Raw genomic sequence first — 21,419 nt, forward strand, 5'->3', positions numbered from 1 at the left:
ACTAGATTGACTCTAAGTGTTTTGCCAGGTTGAGGTTGGAGTAATAACGGTAAGTGAGTTAAGCTAACTAATTAGTACGCCCCGGCCGGCCTTTCTCCCTCATGCTTAAAGTGCAGTTTCACTTCGGAAAAGGATAAGCTTTAATGAGAAGAAGTGGCAAGAAGCTGATAGCCACTCGTTTCAATATTTACAGCTTCATCGTTTTACAGACAAAAATACTCAAATGTCAATAAATGCCATACACTAGTACCTATCTATCTCATGACCTCAAAACCGATCAAATTATATATGAATAAAGTTTACTGAATTTGCATTCTGGCTCTATGTGAATTGATGCATCTACTGTACTCAATAACTCTTGTGTTTTTTTTATATAGATTTTCATTTAATTGAGTTAGGTACTAGTGTAAGGCATTGATTGACATTTGAGTGTACATTAGTATTTTAATTTCAGATTATCTGGAACTGCGGCAATCAAGGCTAAGAATGTATGCCTGTCGCTGGTAGACGGACACACGAGCCCATGCAAAGGCAGTGCCGTGCAATTGTTCACAGCGCCCCATCCGCCGCGAAGGCTTAGGTCTCCCGCCCCCGCACCGCCGAGGTTGCGATGGACCCTCCCTAGAGATGCTAGTAAGTGAATAGTTTGAATCTAACAAGAAACATAGTTACAGTACTAAAGCTCCTAAAAAATTTGTGGTATTTTGTGGTTTCCAGGAAAATACGCTAGAGAAAGCTCAGACGATATCTCAGACGAAGAAGAAGAGTCAACCAGTTTACCGCAGCACGTGTCGCGTTTAACTGTACCAACGCAGCACATGCGCAGACAGAAGAGTTCTAGTAGAGCCCGTTCCCTCACGAAACCCCACGATAATGATGCATCATGCAGGGAAGCTAGATCCTCCTCACATTCCAGACATTTAAGGTGTCAGAAGTCCGAAATGGGACAAGGTGTTATTTACCTCCCTAAAGAATTCAACCCTGCTGCTTCGATCCAGACAATTGAAGCTCTGGACAGTTTCAGAACCAAATGTTTTTTCAGTAAATCGGACGATAGTCTTGAAGAAGTTTCCACGCTTAATTTGTGCCAAATGCCCAATTCTTCCAAAGTCAGTTCAGATTCAACAGCATTTACTAACCATATGTTTCAAGCATCTTACGATCAGGGTTATTTAAAGAAAATTACCCAAGACACTCAACTGGAGAGTGTTATGAAGGAGAAGAAGAATAGAATGTTCAATGTGAGATATACAACAGATGCTGCGGTCTATAAGCAGTTTGTGACAGAAAGCAGAAAACGCGATATGCTTGTAATAGGATGTTTGGTCGTTGAAATATTTCTTCACAATTTTATGCGACCATTGCGTTTAAACAGTGACTTTGCAGAAAGATTAAAATGCTGTCGGACTGTGTTAAAATACAATTTCCATTCCATTCCAAAGTGCGTGAATTACATAGCGTCGTTGCTATTGGATGTTCGTGCTCCAAGTATTAGTTTTAAACAAGATTTGCTAAATGATGAGCCAGTTAAGAAAGTTGTTGTTACGGATAAAGGGCTTCCCCCGCCAACGTCTTCGCAGTTGCTACAACCGTTACTCATGCAACACCTAATTCCGTTCCCTCAAAGCTTCCCAGTCCTCCATAGTCTATTAAGCACTTTACATGAATACGAAGTAACAAACAATGAGTTGAACATCTTATACACATACGAATGTGATGGGGTGCACTGTGAAAACTACCAAAACGTTGATAAAACAAAATTGTATTTTGCACAAAAAATTGCAGAAGGAAAAATTCAAGCATGTATTACACATTTAGGTGTCCTTCTTAATCAATTTACTGGAAGCAATCAATTTGATGTTTTGGACATTTTCCTGCAACATTACATTCAGCTATTAGAGAATAAAGAGACTTCGGTTTTGGCAGCTTGGCATTTATTTGATACAGTTAGCAAGGCGTTAGGGCCAGCAGAGACCCGAAATAAACTATTAAAATACATCCTGAATCTTTATGAAGACGACGATTTTGTTTTTGACAAAAGTGAAAAGTTCACCGAAACAGATGCAACGGCGTCTGCAATTTTGGCCAGCAAACAGAAGTTCATAAAACTATATCACAATATTTTCCTTCTTCAACTGATGGTACGTCTAGGTCTGCAGTGTTTTCTTGACAACTTTACGCAACATTTAGTTGAGGCCGTTGGTGGATACAAAGATGTGTCATACCAATCTGGGTCTGTAGGTCATTCTTGTCACAGTCGTTCCATGGCGAACAAAAAGCCGAGATTCTCCGACGAAAATGTAAAAAATGTACTCATTGTAAACAGCGATATTTTCTCACCTGATACATCTTGCGGATCAGAACAAATCATAACCCCTAGTATCGAGAGAACTATTTCTGAAGTGAGTGAGGCTTTGAAAGATAAAGATATTGATAATAGAAGTGAAAATGAATTGTTTCATTTTGAACATGAGAAGGAAGTCAATCCTAGTTGTAGCAGTAGGAGTAAATCACCCACTGGTTCAATTGATTCAAGCACAATAAAAGATAATCTTTTGCAATCGCCCGATCATATATCACCTGGAAATTCACGGTTTTTCATTACAAGAGAAGACAGTAATGACAATACCTCGAACGCGTCTAATAATGTAACGTATCTAAATGTTGAAAAACCCAGACGTCTAATAAACTATTTGGTGAGTGATAATGGTGATAGAACTGAACTCATAAGTCATTCGGAAGACGAAGAAAGCAAAGATAGAGTTGTTCCAACATTAAGTTTGACAGACGATAAAGATTCGTATAAGATATCGGACATGAGCTCAGAAAGTCTTATTTGGTTAGCTCACAGACTAGGCCCGGTGCTGACTTGCAGATACATAACTAGAAATCTTCTGAAAATGCTAACACTTTGTTATATTGGTAAAGAAAATCTCGTCAGTTGCGAAATGGAAGAGGTTGACGAGTTTGATGATATTTCTCTAGTGAATAGTAAAGTTGTTGGGGATAAAAACGCAGCTAAGGTCATTAAGTGCCTCACTTCAATTGTAGGTTAGTTGTTCAACTAGTTATTTCTATACAGATAATTTAATTATATTGGAAAAATAATAACGTCGTAAGTCCAATTTTTCTGGTGTTTGTTGCGATTTCAATTGATGTTGCAGGATTGAGAAAACGGAATAATTTTCAAAACAACAGGTACAATGCCAAAAATTTAGTGTAATGTAGGAGTAGAAGTAACTATTTCTGCCGGAAATAGTGTTCAACATATGAAATTTTCGACTCCAATAAAGAATTTTGTAGACCCTAAAATACTTAGATTTTGATGTCAGTATTGTTGCACTATCTAGCCCCGTACTACTAGAGGTAGACAAATCTATCCTTTTACGTTTACTTACATTTCAATAACCTATTGACAGATAGCATTGTACTATAACTATATTGGAGAAACTATGGATAGACAAGATCTTGTCATTAAACGGTGACAGCAATGTATCCAAGTTAAACTAAGGATAGATAGGTTATTGAAAACGGCCGTTAAACACTTCATCTATCTACTATATGTGTGCAATTTTAATAGTATTTTTATAGGTACTATCAACATAATTGAATCGTTTCCCACCTTAATGTCATTTTCCTTCCGTCATAATAAACAAGTAGGTCGAAATTCGCTTGAACATACATTTCCTATGTAACTGTTACCATTTTATTAGACACTGACAGCCCACCAATTGTCATACTAGTGAAAAATATTTTTCGTGCAAATATAAACCTAACTGTTTTTAAAATTTTAAAGGAATTGTCATGAATAAATTATGTCGATGGTACATATTTTGTGATGTGTAAAGGATTAAAAAATCTTATGTCGGCTATTCATTCTGTCTGTTCGAGACCTTGTACAAGTCGTCGTTGTTATAAAACACTCCATGAGGAAATTTGCAAGTACCTATCGAGAGTCAACATTTTATGTGTTTCAGCCATGTATGGTGAACAGTTGATAATATTCCAATACCTTCCACACATGGGTGAGCTCATTGCTTCCTGCAGGCGAAGATTGTCCACGCCGCTAGAGGGCGGGGTGGTCGCTTGCCTGCAGCTAGTTAAGTACCTGTTGCCCTTCATGTCAGATGTCAAAGTAATGGAGCAGTTGCAGGTAAGTGCTGCCAAATTCTAGTGCTGTACAAAGGGCAGTTCCGGCCACATATGGAGTATTGCTGTCATCTCTGGTCTGGCGCCCCCTACTATCAGCCCGATCCATTTGACCGCGTGCAACGCAGAGCAGCTTGAACTGTCGGGGACCCGGTGCTCTGTGAACGGCTGGATCACTTGGCGTTGCGTAGAGACATCGCTTCATTGTGTGTCCTCTACCGCATTTATCATGGGGAGTGTTCCGAAGAGCTGTTTAACCTGATTCCTGCTGCTGAATTCCATCTTCGCACGACACGTCACAAGTTAGGATATCATCCCCACTATCTGGATGTGTGGCGGTCGTCCACAGTGCGGTTTTCAAGGAGCTTTCTTTCACTCACTACAAAGCTGTGGAATGAACTTCCTTGTGCGGTGTTTCCGGGACGATACGACATGGGTACCTTCAGAAAAAGCGCGTACACCTTCCTTCAAGGCCGGCAACGCTCCTGTGATTCCTCTGGTGTTGCAAGAGAATGTGGGCGGCGGTGATCACTTAACACCAGGCGACCCGTACGCTCGTTTGTCCTCCTTTTCCATAAAAAAAAGAGGCTAATGGAAGTGTGCAGGAAATCGAAGGAAAATACTCATTTTTAACTTATTCAAGTCACAACATTTCAGTATTTCAGTTGCGTCACTTTGCATGTATTTTTTGTAAAATACTGAAGCATAAAAAAGTGGGAATGAGTTTCTCGCCACTTCTTCTCAGTAAGGCTCAACTTTTTTATTATGCAAATAAGTGACGAGACCAGCAGAACGTTCAGCTGATGGTAATTGATACGCCCTACCCATTACAATTCAGTGCCGCTCAGGATCTTTGAAAAACCTAAAAATTCTGAGCGGCACTACAATTGCGCTCGTTACCTTGAGACATGAGATGTTAAGTCTCATTTGCCCAGTAATTTCACTAGGTACGGCATATTACTGCTTCTCGGCAGAAATAGGCGCCGTTGTGGTACCCATAATCTAACCGGCTTCCTGTGCAAAGGAGCCTAACACTGGTATTTCTTCGAAGTGGTGGTAATATGTATATTTTTTGAACTGACCTTTTTTTGATAAATAGTTGCGTGTGTCTTTTGTAATAGACAGCTATTATATCTGTAGGAATTATTTATAAGTTAATTAATGTCAATGAATGTAACTCACATCTGTATTCACAGGACACATTTCTAAAGACAATTCTCCAACCGGCCTTACGTCTTGCTTCAACAAGTCGATCCTCATACCCCAGCGGGGCTCCCGCCAGGTGTGCCTTAGCAAGAAAGCTGTTAGACGCCTTGTATGCACTCGCCCTTAGGATTGGACCCGAGATGACTCGGAAACATTTATGTGTCCCAGCCTTACAGAGGTACGGATTAATCTCAAATGATACGATATTATTGTAAAATACTTGGTTAAGTTGTAATATATTGTGCTATTATTATGATTGGGCAGTCTAGATATTTGTCGAAAAAAAAAGATTTCGAAATTCAAAAGAAATATAGACGTTAATGTATTAAAGGTTACTATAACGTAATGACTTTGTTAATGATACCACAGATTGGGAATGCAGCGACCGCTCCGTTACAATGCAGTGCCGCACAGGATTCTTGACAAACCCAAAAATTCTGAGCAACACTACAATTGCGCTCGTCACCTTGAGACATAAGATGTTAAGTCTCATTTGCCCAGTAATTTCACAAGCTACGGCGCCCTTCAGACCGAAACACAGTAATGTTACTGTAACACATTACTACTTCACGGCAGAAATAGGCGCCGTTGTGGTATCTATAATCTAGCCGGCTTCCTGTGCAAAGGAGCCTCCCACTGGTAAACTTCTTTACAAGCCAAATTAGTGAGCGGAACTGCAATTGCGCTCGTAACCTTGAGAAAAAGTTTTAATAGCCCAATAATTATACCATTTGCCTTTCAAACAAATAAAACACTACTGCTTTCATTACGGCAGAAACATTAATTAAAAATGTACATTTTAATGTGAGGTTCTTCTAACTTTTGACATATAGCTTTGACAGTCATATAGCCGAATGGTTAGTGACCCTGACTACTAAGCTCCGGGTTCGAATCCCAGTATGTGCAATCATTTATATAGATGTTTGTTTCGGAGTCATGGATGTTTATATGTATTTATGTATGTTTAAGTAAGTATATTGTATTAAATATATTGTTGTCTTGTCCATATAGTACAGGCTATGCCTAGTTTGGGGCAAGATAATTTGTGTAAAAATGTTAAAAAAAATCCATTAGAGCAAGACTCTTTAATTCGAACTCTGAAAATTTAACCCCCTTCAGATTTCTGGATCGTTCGGATTATAGTGCAGATAATCTACAGGGTATTTTAATGAAATAAAGCAAATCGTATTCTGTTTTCAAATTTATATTTATCTATATACTTAACAGTGATTATACTGTTTTAAAGAAATCCATTATTTTAGTTTGTCGGGAGGTATTTAATGCATAGTAAAAAGCTTTTTTTTTATGAAAATAATGGACGAGACGAGAAGGACGTCAGCTAATGGTTATTGATAGGCCCTGCCCATTACAATGCTGTTCCGCTCAGGATTCTTGGAAGACCTCAAAAATTCTGAGCGGCACTACAATTGTGCTCGTCACCTTGAGACATAAGATGTTAAGACTCATTTGCCTAGTAATTTCATTAGCTCCAGCACTGTTCAGACCGAAACACAATAACGTTTACATATTACTGTTTCACGGCAGAAATAGGCGCCGTTTTGGTATCCACAATCTAGCCGGCATCCTGTGTAAAGGAGCCTCCCAGTGGTAGCTTTATTTAAATTAGGCATAAGCATTTTTTCTGGCACAGGAATGTCTACTTGGTCAGTCCATTCTGGTTGAATTTGAAGGTAATAATAAGATAATTTTATTGTAGATTTTTTCTGGCGTTTGACAAGGCAACTGGAAAGATTGAGAATTGGCCGAAACAAGAGGACACTAGTTTGGAAAAGGTAAATTACGCTTTGATGCCATTGATTGTCACAAAAGAAAAAAAAAACAACTTAACTTATGTAGCCGTCCTCCACAGACTGTCGGGACTTTTGGCATTGTAGTGTAACTAGGACATAAATAGTGATGATTGAATTAGGCGTTTTTCTGCGACAGTCCTGCTTAATCCATGTTTTAATACATTCTAAATAAATAGATGAGATTTTAAATATAATATAATATTTGAAAACAAAATTTATTAACGATGCGGGACTCGAACCCTCGCCCCTGACGACCGGCCTTAGACGAAAGTCACGCACCCAGATATATACAATCCATTGGCTACATTTGTTAACATCAACAGCGTTACTTTCTCCACAAATTGCTTTGAAAACTATACCGTTTCTTTTCTTAAACCCTTCCATCCAACCATTGCTGCTACAAAAATTATGAATATCGAGCCTTCGCGCGAAATCTTGTGCCTTTTCTTTAATCATCAGTCCACATACCGGAACGTTTTTGTTACGAAGTTGCTTAACCCATGTTAGCAAACCCTGTTCAAGTTCAGGATATTCTGATAAACGTACACGTTTTAGTTTTCCTTGTCCTTCAGAACATTGTGATTCAATTTTATGTTTACTCTGAATTATTCTACAAAGAGTAGATTTTGGCACATTAAATTCGGCACAAACTTCTTCGCGTGTCTTCCCACTTTCATAAACGGATATTAACTTCAGTTTTTCACGTAATGATAACGATTCTAGCTTTCGTTTTGACATTTTTCAAATAAACATCTGTATGATAGTAAAGCGAAACTAAAACTGAAGGTAATTGAAGCTCAAAATTTGTACTTACGTACTTGGAATTTGTGGGTAGAATAAGAATGAGTAAACAAACAATGTTATCTATGATGATAAATCGAAAGAACAAATCCCAGATATAGAGGTTTACCTCGTCCCACTAACAAAGGTAATTCAGTGCCAAAGTGTTGGGACCTCAGCATGAGTTCCAGTTATGGAGGTTTCTCACTTATCCAGGTCCCACTTAACCAAGTTTCACTGTAAAATGAAAATGGTCTTTGTTTGAGGCTCAATCACGCCTAAACCACTGATCGTATCGACATGAAACTATTCGATGCGCAATTTATCCTATATGGTTTATGGCTATTTATTTTTAGAATTCCAACGTTCCTTCATTACTTTACTTACTTTTAAAATTCGGGCGGGAACGGCTAGTGTTTTATAATTTGTTTCAGTCATCAGAGCCTGACACGTCGGATCCGAAGTTGGAGGGTTTCCTGGAGATATGTCGTGACGGCAGCACGGCGGAGTGGGCGGTACGGGATGGACGCGTGGTGCGAGCAGACCTGCCCGAGCTGGCGTGCTCCCCCCCTTCACTTCCAAACATGGCCGCCTTCTCCGTGAGTACTGGCATATATTTTTTCCATTTAATTATGATGCACTTAAATCCTAAGATCTACTGTGCCCCCTGCTTTCGCTAGCGAGCCTACCCTCGGCTTACTATGTCTAAGAAAACAATGAGCTGTGGAAAAATGGAGGCTACTGACTAGAAAACGTGTGCCGGGATTTAAATTGTATTCTCTATATATCAAGGCCGACTTCTTTTAAGAAGCGTAGGATCCACAACCGAATCGGGCTGGCACGCCTGGACCAATACCACTCCCCCATTGGGAACCGGCATGAAATAGCGGCTGTGCCCCTGTGTTTCGTATGGTGAGTGGGGTATCCGGAGGCCTACACCCCCCTCCCAAATACGCAGCACGGACTAAAAAAAATAGTACTACCGTGCTACTCCAGGACGGTACCGCTATGCAGTCCTGGAGAATCCGTCCCTGGGCGTCCATAATTAGGGCCTGTACCTAATAGTGGTTGCCCAGGCTGCCCCTCGTAATCTGGAGGGGGCAATTCTGTGCTGACTCGGGGCAAACAGAGCAGGAGGCACAAACCACCCTCCTCCCACACTCGCTGTGGACTTTTGCAACATCAGGGACTTCGCTCAAATTTAAATGTCGTCCACTTTCTTTCTGGAGAGGGCGAAGCCAGCCCTGCTCTTTTTAACCGAGACAGAGTTATCCTCTCTGACTGATTCATCTTACCTTTCATACCCGGGGTATAATTTGGAACACTCCTTATTTATTTTTTCTAATCTGCATAGGTTTGATTCACTGAGACCCATTCTGGCTAGGTGCCTGTTCAGCTTGCAGTGGCCTAAGAGGCCGTGAGGGCTCTCAATTGTCTCCTGTCCAAGCTTATGCTTCTTGCAGTACTGGCCTAAGGCCAACCGCAGCGGTGCGATAACGCAACGTCATCTATCGCCCTATCATATAACTATTACAATGCAAGGAACATGTCACACCTTCGAGTTGATGTGACATCCGTGCTGAAGAAATACTCATTCCCAACCTGGTTAATCGGGCAGAAATAAAGGATGCATGGGAATCACCAGTGAGAGGCTCCTTTGCACAGGATAGGTTATGGGTACCACAACGACGCCTATTTCTGCCGTGAAGCAGTAATGTGTAAACATTATTGTATTTCGGTCTGAAGGGCGCTGTAGCTAGTGAAATAACTGGGCAAATGAGACTTAACATCTTATGTCTCAAGATGACGAGCGCAATTGTAGTGCCGCTCAGAATTTTTGGGTTTTTCAATCCTAATCCTGAGCGGGACTGCATTGAGTAGGGCGTATCAATTACCATCAGCTGAACGTCCTGCTCGTATCGTCCCTTATTTTATCGTCAGCTATTGACATAATCAAGGGGAAATTACTGGCCCTTTATAATACTATTAGCCGGCTTAAAAATATAACTTTTAAGAAATCTGCTAATATCTTTCTGTGTCAATTTTTGAAATTCATATTAGAGGTGGCATAAAGTATTATTTAATATTCAGGAAGGATTTATTAATCGGCTTAGCCTCAAGGTTGCAAAATGTAAATTCGAAGGAACTGCGAATATTATCCGCTGTGGTGAAGAAAGGTCCATTATCTGATACGATCATATTAATGCGGTATATTGGCAAAAACGGCACAATTCGTTTTTCTGCAATTAAGTTTCTTCTTCTTATATACTCAAGATAGTTCATTTATACGTCTAGACCATAGGTTCTCAACGTGGGCCCCCTTGTGGGCGTTTAAGACTTTCGGGGGGGCATTGAGATGGCGCAGATAGGGCGTAGGTAGATTAAAAAATATAGTCTAAAAAGGCAAAAAATACACGAAAATACTCTAGAAAAAAATATATTCTCAAAGTGGGCGGTGAGAAAAATAAGGTCGAGAAACTATGGCTCTAGACAGACCGTGACAGCTGTGAAAACGTTGAGGCTGACAGTTGACCTCTATTTTGAGCAATGCACGGACACTAACACAAAGTGAAATACAAATTTTGAGTGTAAGTCGCAGCTAGTCACGCACACTAAAGTATTATTCCTGGCCTGTCTTCATCGGCTGTCCAACAACAAGAGACTCTATCTTTCTAAGTATTATATATCTATGGATTCTGTTATAATATTGATTAGTATAATATTATTTAGGCGCAAGACGAACTTCTGGCCGTGTTTGAATGTGAGTTAGCGTACAACGCGTACACACACTTCGTGAAGTTCGTCGGCGCGGAGACTATTGAACGTAGTTTGAAAAATACGGACACAATACGAGCTCTGTGCCACGAGTACACACAGAAGCATTCTCCGAGGTGAGTGGCAGAAGGATCGTTTATCTTGGTTGCATGTAGTTGATACTGCTTTTTATAAGGCTCTGGAAATGTTATGTAAAATAATATGATAATGCAAGGAAAGGTTATTTATTTATATAAAATCTTTTATTAATTATAATATATATTTTATTCTTAGTTGGGCACCTGGAGCGAATGAGTGAAGAAAGAATGACGCATCAAATATATAAGGCAAGTGTGTGTGGGCAAGTCGGTCGCGGGAGACCTCGCAGAACATTTGTCGACCAAATTGGGGACGTTTTGAGAAAAGAAAGAGTAATGAATGTAGAGGAAGCGCGTGAGGTTTGTAAGGATAGAAGCAAATGGCTTTCTATTGTCTCTGCCTACCCCGACGGGAACAAGGCGTGTGTGTGTGTGTGTGTGTGTGTTTATTATACGTTTATCCATATATACCCTCCCATAAGAAGTATCACTTCAAAAAGTAGAATTAATTATTAAAATTTTCTGGAGTAATTTTAAACCGGATTTAAAAACTCCTGGCGCCCCCCGTACACCCGTTCTGTCAAGTCGCGCATTGCGAGCGCAAATTCGGCGTGCTAGATGGGGCGCGACCGCGAGAACTAACTACACTCAACCTGATAAAGGACCTAGTCGCTATCAATACCGATTAGTTGCGAGTAAAGCCGATTTAAGTAAAGAGTAGATGTTGAAGTCAATAAAAGTTTATATTCTTGTTACATGACGCATCTATAAATAATTGCCAGAATAGTATACTTAAACTTTATTTTTGGAAAAAAAAAACTATCTAAAAGAAACATACTTAGAGCTTGTAAAGTTTAAAAAGAAATGATCTGCTCTCGAAAATATTGAAATGAAATGAAAATGAATTTATTTTGGAAGAAAAACTGACACATTCACACAAAAATGTTAAATGTGGCAGTGGTCTTCCAAAACTGGAGTCCACTCAGTTATAGTTGTGTTCCATACATTATGAGCACAACACTGATTTTCAGTGACCCCATTGTGTGAAATTTGGAGCTGAACTGACATATTTTAAATGCAAAATATAATTAATAATTATGGCACTAAAATAATATTATACAAAAATAGATTTACAAAAAATTTTACTAAAAATAAACAATGACTACAACAAAAATAATAAAAAATGTTTAAATATATATAATTTAAACAGTGCTCACCAAGGCAGGAGATGTAGGGCCGTATTGGTCATTAATATATATATATATAAATACTAGCTTACCCGGCAAATGTTGTTTTGCCAAGAGTAAGACCGTTTCTTGGACATTGCAACATTACTTTATTTTTCTAAAATAAAAGAATTTTTTTCTTTCAATTATATTCACTCAATAAAGAACAGTTACACGGAGACCTTCAGCCTCTTGTTGGCACATACAATGGCCTTAAGACTAGCTGACTCGGCGCACTTCGATCCGCCTAACAGTCGATTCTTTAAATAAACGTAGCCTAAGTTACTCCTTATTACATCAGCTACCTGCCAATAAAAGTCCCGTCAAGATCGGTCCAGCCATTTCATAGATTAGCTGGAACAAACAGACAGACAAAAATTGTAAAAAAAAGTTATTTTGGTGTATGTAGTAAAAAACGGCTATTTCAATATTAAATACAGACACTCCAATTTTATTTATATAATATATATAATTAATCAACCAATCTCAAATTTACTGGAAAACACAAAAAAATCATCAAGATCGGTCCAGCCTAGGAGGTAGTTCAATTGTAAATCTAAACCATTCTCGAATCCACCTGAAGACACACAGAAAGTTTCATTAAAATCGTTCAAGCCGTTTAGGAGGAGTTCAGTTACAACAGACGCACAAAAGATATATATATATATATATACTAGCTGCCCCGACAGACGTTGTTCTGTAGATAGTAAAAAAACAACTGTTTTATATTTCAAAACATCAAAAATTATTTCGTAAATATGGTCCCTGTTGTTAGAATGAAATTGTTTCACAGCGGAACTGTCAAACCGTGCGTCACTAAATCCTCTCATAGAAAATATGTCCATACAAAACAAATATTGAAAATAAAAATATTTATGGGTCCCAAATCGAAATAAAAACTACCCTATCTCTCAAGTTGGACCAAACTGCACTCCATGAAGTAATCACCATTAAAATCCGTTCATTAGTTTAGGAGTCCATTGAGGACAAACATTGTGACACGAGATTTATATATATTAAGATAATAATATATTTATATATATAAATCTCGTGTCACAATGTTAATATATATATATATTAATAATATATATATATAATTATATTATAAATATGTATTTTTTGTATTTTTTTTTAAATTCGAGACTGTATATTGGAAAAACTAATTTTAAAATTTACGTTTTCATGGCATATATGAAATTTTTGAACCCAGTATTGCATCGTTACGTTGCAATGATTAAGAGTATATTTTATTTTAAATCTGTAATAAAAAATTTACAGCTCGCCCCGTCCCATTTATGAAGATCGCGGCGAGACTATAAACAAGAACATAGACAGTAAGAGTGGCACAGAACATAATGCATCGAATAGTTTCGGGTCAAATGTCACTTTGGTGGGGAACAGGATAGACGTGACGAGCGCCTGTGAGAGTCCGAAGGTCGATGGCTTCGATGTTGTGGCTTATAAAACGGACAATGGCGTCAGAAGTCAGAGGTAAGGCCCGGTTTTCTTTGTTTATGGAAGAAGTGAGTAAACGAGCGTACTGGTCATCTTATGTCAAGTGATCACCGCCGCTCACATTCTCTTGCAACACCAGAGGGATTACAGGAGCGTTGCCTTGTTATATGTGGAAGAAATACATTTATTCTAAAAGATTCACATACACATTACATCATTTGTATGAGTATTTTTATTCAAAACTAGTTGACCCGACAGACGTTGTTCTGTATATAATAAATAAAATAATGTTTTTATATGAATTTGTCAATAATATATCATAACATCAAGAATTACTTCGTAAAACATGCATCCTGCTGTCGTAATGAAATTGTTTCACAGCAGAGCTGTCAAACCGTGCGTCAATAAATTCTCTCATAGAAATTATGTATGGACACATCAAAGGAAAAACAAATTTGTTGTTTTTATTTAATTCCGCATTTTCATATTTATTCAAACCTTTTAAACCTTTCCTGGATTTCCACAACTAATTTAAGACCAAAATTAGCCAAATCGGTCCAGCCGTTCTCGAGTTTTAGCGAGATTAACGAAGCGGGCTATTTCTTTTTTTAATAAATTTTCGTCACAATGCAATTAAGTACAATAAAACTTATTAGTGAACAGTCTGAGGGCGGTCGCTCCATTCTCAATCTGTGGTATCATGAATAAAGTCATTTTTATGTTAACCGGTTCATTGTTATAATAACCGGCAATAAACGTTTTGTAACAATTTTTTTGTAGATTTTCTGGGATCATGTTGTTGAAGCATATGCATCGTTGATTCGATCTATTCTCCATACAAATATGCCCATCGTCCCTTATACAAATAATTTGAATTGTTTTGTCGTAGATTAAATTATAAGAAGTTAAAGTAATCTATTAGCGAATAAATTTTTAGACATTTACGCGGCGATTGGTTGATATACTGGGAGCACGAAATTGGACGTTCGGACAAGGAAGCAAGGTTCAATTTAAAACAAATCAAACTGCAGACGTTCTCTGGTCACACGCACACGGTGAAGTCCATACATTGTCTGGACAACGAGAACAGCTTCATGAGCGGATCGAAGGACAAGACCGTTCGGCTTTGGTCTTTGAGGAATCAGGTATGTTGGTTTATAATAATAATAATAATATTGACACACTTTTTACACAAATTATCTTGCCCCAAGTTAAGCATATATAGCCTGTGTTATGGGTTACAAGACAATGATATATTTAATACAATATACTTACTTAAACATACATAAATTTATATAAACATACACAAATACATTTAAACATCCATGACTCGGAAACAAACATATTCATCATATGTACCTACCGGGATTCGAACCCGGGACCTCTAGCCTAGTAGGTAGGATCGCTAACCACTCGGCTATACAGGTCGTCGTTTATAGTATACTAGTAGCCGCGACGTAGTTGTTTTTTTTTTTATGGCAATAATGGATAAGGCGAACAGGACGGTCACCTGATGGTAATTTATTACACTGCAGTGCCGCTCAGGATTCTTGAAAAACTCAAAAATTCTGAGCGGCACTACAATTGCGCTCGCCACCTTGAGACATAAAATGTTAAGTCTCATATGCCCAGTAATTTCAATTTAAAATCACTTATTGAACGTCAAAATCTACCCATTCAAAAGAGACTGCCTCAGACCTGAGAAGAATGGGCGCAAGAAACTCAGCGGGCTTTTTTTTTAAATATAAAATATGGATTACAATGTAATATCGTACAATAAACATTTATAATTAAAGAGGGTGTTCGCTTCATTCCCAGTCCGTGGGGTCATTAAGAAAATCGTTTATAAAGCAGCAAAAATACTATGCCTTGTAGCGTGATAACATGTTTTCTTGATCTTTTATTAATATTCATGCTAAATTATAATTAAATGTTTTGATTATCGGATATATCTACGTGCAGACAAACGTACAAAAATTCTATAAAGTACTTTTTTGGATTCGGTACTTCGGAGTCACAGTCACGCTCTAAAATTGTCTGAAGCAAAACTCTGCCCATAGGCAGAGTTAGGCATAGATACATAGCATTGCATAAGTCTTCTATATTTTGACCGCGCTTTGAAAACAACTCCACGCAATGACAGTTCAGTGAAAATAACAGCAAATCAAACAAATGGCACTCTGAGAGAGAAGAAGCGGCGCAAGAACCTCTCCCAGCATTCTTTTTTTTGCGCTCTTTTTAATCAAATATACAATATTGTACAGTCATTGCATTTGCTATAAAATGATCACTTAGATATTCAGCTGTGGAGTAGTAGGATTTACGACAGAGATATTTTTAATAGATCATTTAAATTTATTTATAGATAATGCCTGAATATTGGCTGAGACTTTATTATATAAGTGTATACATATAAAAGCTATTATGTATCTTACGTATATCCTGTAATCTCTGATAATTTTCAGGGTGATGGTAACGCAACAACACAATGTAATTGGACGTATACTGGACACAAGAAGGGTGTGTTGTCTCTGGCCTTCCTCGAGTCCCTTCGATTGGCTGTCTCCACCGACTCTGTGGTGCACATCTGGGATCCTTTCATGGAGAGCGTGGTCTGTCAGGTAACCCACAAAAGACTGTATGCGCTGATAACTTATTTTAGATAATATTTTTGACTTTGAATTTGACTTTGTCTTATTACATAATTAGTTGGAGAGTGCGAAGTCGCCAGTGAGTATAGTTCGGACGTTGGGCGGTCCGTCACCAGTCATTGTGGCGGCTACCACTGATGCTACCTTGAGGTTGATCGATGCGCGCTCGCCGCTTCATACGTACGAACTGAAGGTAACGTACGAATCAGAATAATTATTTTTTTTATATAAGAGAAGGCAACACTGACCTCAACTAATTACCACTAGACCGTCGGCTGTCAAAGTGCTTTTGTGCCTGTTTGATATCCGCCATTTTGGCGCTATTGGCCATGTAGCGAGAGTCTGAGGTACTAAAACTAGTGATGACAACCTATTGGGAAACTATATACAAAAAAAAACAGGGGTGCGTTCAAAGTACACATGTCAGAAGTGAAACCTGCATGGTACATGAACCTCTAAACTGTATATGAATGCCTGGTACGTGTTGCTAGGATGACACATGATTTCAACCGCTATGAAAGACATTCCTACCACCACTAATATATATTATAATAATATGTTCTCCTGGTGTCTATGTAGTAATGCGTCGTGCGCTTGGAGTCAGAATATATTAAGGTATACTCGCGGCATACTTTCTTAAGTACAATCTCTTCTTTAACTATGATCGCCTGGTACCAAAACATTGTATTATGCTTCCTATCTCATTATCTCCCATGTTAAATATTATGAATTGATGTGACTACTCTTTTTACTGTCGCATTTTCGTTTCATCGACTTTCAAATCACAACGATGATAAAGAAGTTTTCACTTCAATAGTATGCATATTTCTGTCTCATTATTTGCCGGCTTCATCCTACACATTTTTGTATTTGTGTCTCTTACTTATCGTTTTTTCCGTTGCATCCGGTTTGAAATCACAACGATTCTAAAGAAGTTTCACTTCAAAAAATTGTGTAATTTATTACATTGATTCTTGAAGTATAAATAACACAGAAACGAAATTAATTCAAAATGCAAAAATACTTCAGAGTACTGTACGATTCTCTCGCAGCCATTTGTATTATACGTCAAAATTAGTTCTCTGGACGCACGCGAGTGGCGCTTCAAATAGGCACAAAAAATTTGCTGTCAAACATATGGAACAGCCTCTCCAGTGGTATTTATGGTCAAAAAGCTTACGTGATAGGTAGTGGTGAGGTAACCGTCGGACATTCGCAACTCTAGGTGGTCAAGAGATTTACTTTAAGGAGAAAAGAGATTTCCTTGAAGGCATATTTGCGTGCGCAATAACAAATAAATAATATTTCAAGCTACAGAATTGTCGCATTTACATTAAAAATAAATACAGTAAATGCGATTAGAAATTTAGTCGATTTACCGACAAATTAAGGGCATGGTTTTTGAAAAAATAATACCGAATTGTAAATAATATTAGTAATATTTTTTATTACTTATTACCTAAATTGTCATATAAAACACTTCGCTTATTAACATTAATGATAATTTATGATTTAAAAGATGGGCTGAGAGTTTCTTATCAGTTCTTCTCCACATGTCATAGTCCATTTACGAACTGATGTAGCTTCATGTTGTTTGATTAGTGTTGTTTATATATATATATGAGTCACACAAAAAGTCTGCATTGCGCGTAAAATTACTTTGATAGATATTACACAGACTCAACGCACTCGTCGTACACTTTCGGTCAGTTTGTCGGCAGGACTATAGGGACGTACACCCTATGGAAGTACAGAGATTGTGGTGTATTATTTCGTACTTGAGATATAAAAAAAAAAGAAGATATAGAGAATTTTAGGTTCATCTTATTCTTTCAGAAAGATTATTAAAGGTACTGTTTCATATTAAACATTTAGTTCTAAAACTTCATTTTAAATTTCTGTCATGACACTCTGCCAAAGATGTATCATACAGTGCTGGTCTGTTTTCTATTTCTTCAATACATCGATGTCTAGCGCCATGATACACGTCAATCACTAGCAAGTGCAGACCACAGACTAAAGTAAGTGTCGTCTGCGTTAGCGCGTGTGGTCGCGAACGTTATTTTGTTTGGCCCACTTTTTGTACGGCGCGGTGCGGCGCAGTCTGTCAGATCTACGATGATATTTTGTGTGTCAGACTTTTTGCGCGTCGTGTGCGGTACTGCATAATATTCTATCGGTTTTGTTAACACAGACTAAAAACTGCGTCACGGATAGTCTGTCGTCTGCGATAGGCCTAATTGTCACTCCCTTTGATAAATAAATATTTTTGTATTCTATTATATTCTCTGTGTATTTCTGTGTAGACTGAAGTATTTTTATTATTGTCCAGTTACCGACGAACTCGGCGATGTTCATACGCTGTATGTGCGTGAGTGTCAACGGCGATTGGGTGGGTGTGGGTCTAGCCGGAGGCCACGTGGCCATACTCGAGCCCCGCACCGGCCTGCCTCGTGCTCATTGGAAAGCTCATGATGGAGAGGTAATAGTAGAATTATTGACTTTTTAATGATATGTCTTGGAAATAAAACGATCGCTCCCAGGCTGGTTAATGTATGATTTGAATTATTGCCCTGTACTTTCCCCGGGGCATGAAAAGAATAGGGGAGTCCCAGGCCCATGGGTGTCGTTAGAGGCGACTAAGGGCTTTTTAGAAGTGGGAGAGTCACGCAGCCGTCTTTTGACGTCAGCACAATCGGGCCAGACTCGTCCAGGTTAATTACCACACTCGCACAGAATACCGGCGTGAAGTAGCGGCCTAGTGCCGCTATGTTTCGCATAGGTTAGTGTCGAGGACCGGAGGCCATTGACGACGTGCTTGCACAGATCCCCTCCGCTGGAATCCTAGTCTTGGGTGATTTCAACGGGCACAATGCCGAATGGCTTGGATCACGTACCACAGACTACGCAGGGCGATCTGTGCATAATTTTGCATTGGCGTACGATCTGTCCCAATTGGTTGAGTCGCCAACGCGGCTCCCGGATGTGGATAGCCACATGCCGTCCTTATTAGATCTTCTGCTGACTACACATCCCGATGGTTACCAGGTCATTGTCGACGCTCCTCTCGGAACGTCTTCCATTGCCTGGTCAGGAGTGTAGTGCCTATACGACGCCCACGTCGCAGACCACCAGCGACCCACCGCGTTTGGCACTACAAGTCAGCAGATTGGGATAGGTTGCGTTCCTTTTTTGCATCCTACGTATCCTTGGGGCACGGTTTGTTTCCCTTCGGATGATCCTAGTGTCTGCGCCGTTGCAGTAGCCGATGTGATACTACAGGGCATGGATATTTTTATACCAAGCTCTGTAGTACCGATCGGTGGCAGATCACAGCCCTGGTTCGATGCGTCAGTTAAAGCAGCATCTGACTGCAAAAAACAGGCGTATCGAACTTGGGTTGCGGCGCTGTGCACAAAGGATCCGAACTGCATAGTTCTTAAGAGGAAATACAACCGTGCTTCCAGATTTTTTAAGCGGCAAATCGCCCGTGCAAAGTCAAAACACGTCGTTAAAATCGGCGAGCAGCTTTCCAGTTACCCGACCGGAACACGCAAGTTCTGGTCGTTGTCAAAAGCTGCTCTTGGTAACTTCAGCCAGCCGTCCATGCCGCCGTTGCACATGAGGAATGACATCCTGGCCCATACGGCAAAAGAGAAAGCCGATCTCCTGTGCGCTCTTTTCGCTCTTCTCCTCCAACTCGACTCTTGACGACAACGGAAAAACACCGCCGACCATCCCGCGGTGTCAGAGCTCTATGCCTGAAGTACAGTTCAGACAGAAAACTGTTAGGCGAGCTCTGTTTTCGTTGGACGTTAGGAAGTCGAGCGGGCCGGATGGCATTTCTCCAATCGTGCTTAGAACGTGTGCCCCTGAGTTGACGCCGGTGCTAACGCGTTTATTCCGGCACTCTTATTCCAAAGGCGTAGTCCCTGACTCCTGGAAGTCAGCCCTTGTCCATCCGATCCAAAAAAAAGGAGACAGTTCGGATCCGGCAAACTACAGGCCTATTGCTATTACCTCCCTGCTCTCCAAAATCATGGAGAGCATAATTAGCCGTCAGCTCTTGGTATACCTAGAGGGTCACCAGTTGATCAACGACCGACAATACGGGTTTCGCCATGGTCGGTCGGCAGGTGATCTTCTGGTATACCTAACACATAGATGGGCTGCGGCTATTGAAAGCAAGGGGGAAGGCCTGGCAGTTAGCCTGGATATAGCGAAGCCTTTGATCGTGTATGGCATAAGGCGCTCCTCTCTAAACTTCCATCATTTGGGCTTCCCGAGAGCTTGTGCAAGTGGACCTCCAGCTTCCTCACTGGGCGCAGCATACAGGTCGTTGTCGACGGACATTGCTCGAACCCGAAGCCCGTGATTGCTGGAGTGCCCCAAGGCTGTGTGCTATCTCCTACGCTGTTTCTTCTGCATATCAATGATATGTTGGACACCTCTAACATTCAAGAAGAAAGAAGAGAAGAGAGAATAGCTGTTTTACCTAATTCCTGCCGCCGAATTCCACCTTCGCACGACACGCCACAAGTTAGGATATCATCCTCACCATCTGGATGTGTGGCGGTCCTCCACAGTGCGGTTTACAAGGAGCTTTCTTCCACGTACTACAAAGCTGTGGAATGAACTTCCTTGTGCGGTGTTTCCGGGACGATACGACATGGGTACCTTCAAAAAAAGCGCGTACACCTTCCTTAAAGGCCGGCAACGCTCCTGTGATTCCTCTGGTGTTGCAAGAGAGTATGGGCGGCGGTGATCACTTAACAACAGGTGACCCGTATGCTCGCTTGTCCTCCTATTCCATAAAAAAAAATGATTTAATTATGTTACTTAAATAAATAAAAAAATAAAACAGTCTCTGGGGCCATGCATAAATAACGTCACACGAATTTAATGATATTTTGTCCACTCCCACGTCCTTGTCACAGCTAGTCACATTTGTGTGTGTGTTTAAATTTAGTGTTGTAATATTGTAATTTTTAGATAGATTGTTTTTTGAAAAAATGGGACGTCACATATATTGGGTCCCGTTCCCGCCCCTTGTCACACAATGTCACACTTCCTCGACCCCCTTTAACTTTTGGCGTAATTTATGGATGATCTAATCTATAATCTTCTCAGGTCTTATGCAAATTTCAAATGGGTTTAGTCGTTCTATAGATAGTTTATTTTATGACACTAAAGGGCAAGACAAGCATGACGTTGAAGTTCAGCTGATGGTAATTGATACGCCCTGCCTATAAAAATGCAGTGTCGCTCGGAATTCTTGAGAAACCCAAA

The 21,419-nt window shown here is 39.6% G+C and overlaps 1 protein-coding gene across 1 annotated transcript in view; it reads left to right on the plus strand.

Annotated features, from left to right (window-relative positions):
• The window catches only part of LOC126969368 (WD repeat-containing protein 81), a 36,324-nt gene that overhangs the window by 10,937 nt on the left and 3,968 nt on the right, over positions 1 to 21,419 (plus strand). The window contains exons 6-17 of the mRNA XM_050814752.1: positions 455 to 633; positions 718 to 3,051; positions 3,978 to 4,153; positions 5,346 to 5,533; positions 7,073 to 7,148; positions 8,381 to 8,545; positions 10,677 to 10,837; positions 13,303 to 13,515; positions 14,417 to 14,624; positions 15,945 to 16,100; positions 16,189 to 16,323; positions 18,463 to 18,612. Coding sequence (XP_050670709.1) covers positions 455 to 633; positions 718 to 3,051; positions 3,978 to 4,153; positions 5,346 to 5,533; positions 7,073 to 7,148; positions 8,381 to 8,545; positions 10,677 to 10,837; positions 13,303 to 13,515; positions 14,417 to 14,624; positions 15,945 to 16,100; positions 16,189 to 16,323; positions 18,463 to 18,612 — 4,141 coding nt within the window. The remainder of the gene's footprint in view (positions 1 to 454; positions 634 to 717; positions 3,052 to 3,977; positions 4,154 to 5,345; positions 5,534 to 7,072; positions 7,149 to 8,380; positions 8,546 to 10,676; positions 10,838 to 13,302; positions 13,516 to 14,416; positions 14,625 to 15,944; positions 16,101 to 16,188; positions 16,324 to 18,462; positions 18,613 to 21,419) is intronic.

Source organism: Leptidea sinapis, chromosome 18 (assembly GCF_905404315.1).
Source record: "Leptidea sinapis chromosome 18, ilLepSina1.1, whole genome shotgun sequence".
NCBI lineage: Eukaryota > Metazoa > Arthropoda > Insecta > Lepidoptera > Pieridae > Leptidea > Leptidea sinapis.